The 1,903-nt window shown below is 68.5% G+C and overlaps 1 protein-coding gene across 1 annotated transcript; it reads right to left on the reverse strand.

Annotated features, from left to right (window-relative positions):
- Positions 1-6: 6 nt before the first annotated feature.
- On the reverse strand, positions 7-1,391 carry LOC113942307 (cysteine sulfinic acid decarboxylase-like; the record flags this gene model as incomplete). Its single annotated transcript, XM_027633442.1, is given in 4 exon segments — positions 7-210; positions 1,187-1,268; positions 1,326-1,381; positions 1,383-1,391. Coding segments are annotated over 4 exon segments (351 nt in total), but the record flags the coding sequence as incomplete, so codon positions are not given.
- Between the last annotated feature and the right edge of the window lie 512 nt (positions 1,392-1,903).

Genomic DNA, 1,903 nt, shown 5'->3' on the forward strand with positions numbered 1-1,903 from the left:
TCCCTCTCACCGGGAGGCAGCGAATGCTCTCTCCACGCGCTCCCTCAGCCCCCTCTGTCCCAGCGCCTTCCAGAGCAGCCACAGTTTGAGGCCGTCGGGGCGGCGCCCGCACTGGGGGCTTTTGTCCCCCGGGTCCAGGGAGGGGCCGTAGAATTTGTCCTGCTGGAACAGGTACGGGGCCCCCTCCCCGTGGCAGCGCTGGAGGAGACCCTGGGGGGGTCGGGGGGGGGACGGGTCAGAGACCAACGGAGATGCCCAGAGCAACCCTGGGGCACCCAGAGACTCCCAGAGGTCCCTGGAGCCAACTCGGGGCACCCAGAGACCCCCAGAGTTGCTCAGGGACCCTCAGAGCCAACCTGGGGCACCCCGGGATCAGTGGGAGGCTCAAGAACCCCCAGAGACCCCCAGAGCCAACCCAGAGACCCCCAGAGACCCCCAGAGACCTCCAGAGACACCCAGAGACCCCCAGAGCCAACCCAGAGACCCACAGGGACTCCCAGAGCAATACCAGGGCACCCAGAGACCCTCAGAGATGCCCAAGGACCCCCAGAGCAATCCCAGGGCACCCCGAGACCCCTGGAGCCAACCCGGAGCACCCAAGAGACCCCCAGAGATGCCCAGGGACCCCCAGACAAATCCTGGGGCACCCAGAGACCCCCAGAGATCCCTGAAGCCAACTTGGGGCACCCAGAGACCCCCAGGGACCCCCAGACCAACCCCGGGGCACCCAGAGACCCCCAGAGACCCCCAGAGCAATCCCAGGGCATCCAGAGACGCCCAGAGACCCCCATAGATCCCCAGAGACCCCCGGAGCCAACTCAGGGCACCCAAAGACCCCCAGAGACCCCCCAGAGACCCCCAGAGCCAACCCAGGGCACCCAGAGACCCCCAGAGACCCCCAGAGCCAACCCAGGGCACCCAAAGACCCCCAGAGACCCTCAGAGACCCCCAGAGCCAACCCAGGGCACCCAGAGACCCCCAGAGACCCTCAGAGATCCCCCAGAGACCCCCAGAGCCAACCCAGGGCACCCAGAGACCCCCAGAGATCCCCGGAGCCAACATGGGGGTCTGGGGGGTCTCTGGGTGTCCCTGGGGGGTCTCTGGGTGTGTCTGGGTGTCCCTGGGGGGTCTCTGGGGGGTCTGGGGGCCCCTCCCGGGGTCTGGAATTTGGGGAGGGGGCACGTACGGATCCGTCCCGGATGAGGAAAGCCGAGCACTGCAGCCCCACCATCAGCAGCTTGTGGGGGTTCCACGTCACCGAATCTGCCCTGGGGGGGGGGGGAGGGGGGGGGGTGGGGGGGGCCACAACCGGGGGGGGGGCCCACCTGTGGATCCCCTCGAGGAGGTGCCGCAGTTTTGGGGACAGGAGGGCGCTGCCCCCCCCACGCAGCCTGTGAGGGGGATGAGAGGGGGGGCTCAGAGACCCCCGGAGCCAACCCGGGGAACCCAGAGACCCTCAGAGACCCTCAGGGACCCCCCAGAGTGAACCCAGAGACCCCCAGAGACCCCCAGACCCAACCAGGGGCACCCAGAGACCCCCAGAGACCCCCAGGGACCCCCAGAGTCAACCTAGAGCACTCAGAGACCCCCAGAAACCCCTGGAGACCCTCGGAGCCGACCCGCAGCACCCAGAGACACCCAGAGATGCCCAGAGACCCTCAGAGACCCCCGGAGACCCCCAGAGCCAACCCAGGGCACCCAGAGACCCCCAGAGAAATCCCAGGGCACCCAGAGACCCCTGGAGACCCCCAGGACCAACCTGGAGCACCCAGAGACCTCCAGACCCAACCAGGGGCACCCAGAGACCCCCAGGGACCCCCAGAGTCAACCCAGAGACCCCCCGAGACCCCCAGAGCAATCCTGGGGCACCCAGAGACCCCCAGGGACCCCCAGAGACCCCTGG

This window comes from Corapipo altera, unplaced genomic scaffold (genome assembly GCF_003945725.1).
Source record: "Corapipo altera isolate COAL_440 unplaced genomic scaffold, ASM394572v1 59466, whole genome shotgun sequence".
Classification (NCBI taxonomy): domain Eukaryota; kingdom Metazoa; phylum Chordata; class Aves; order Passeriformes; family Pipridae; genus Corapipo; species Corapipo altera.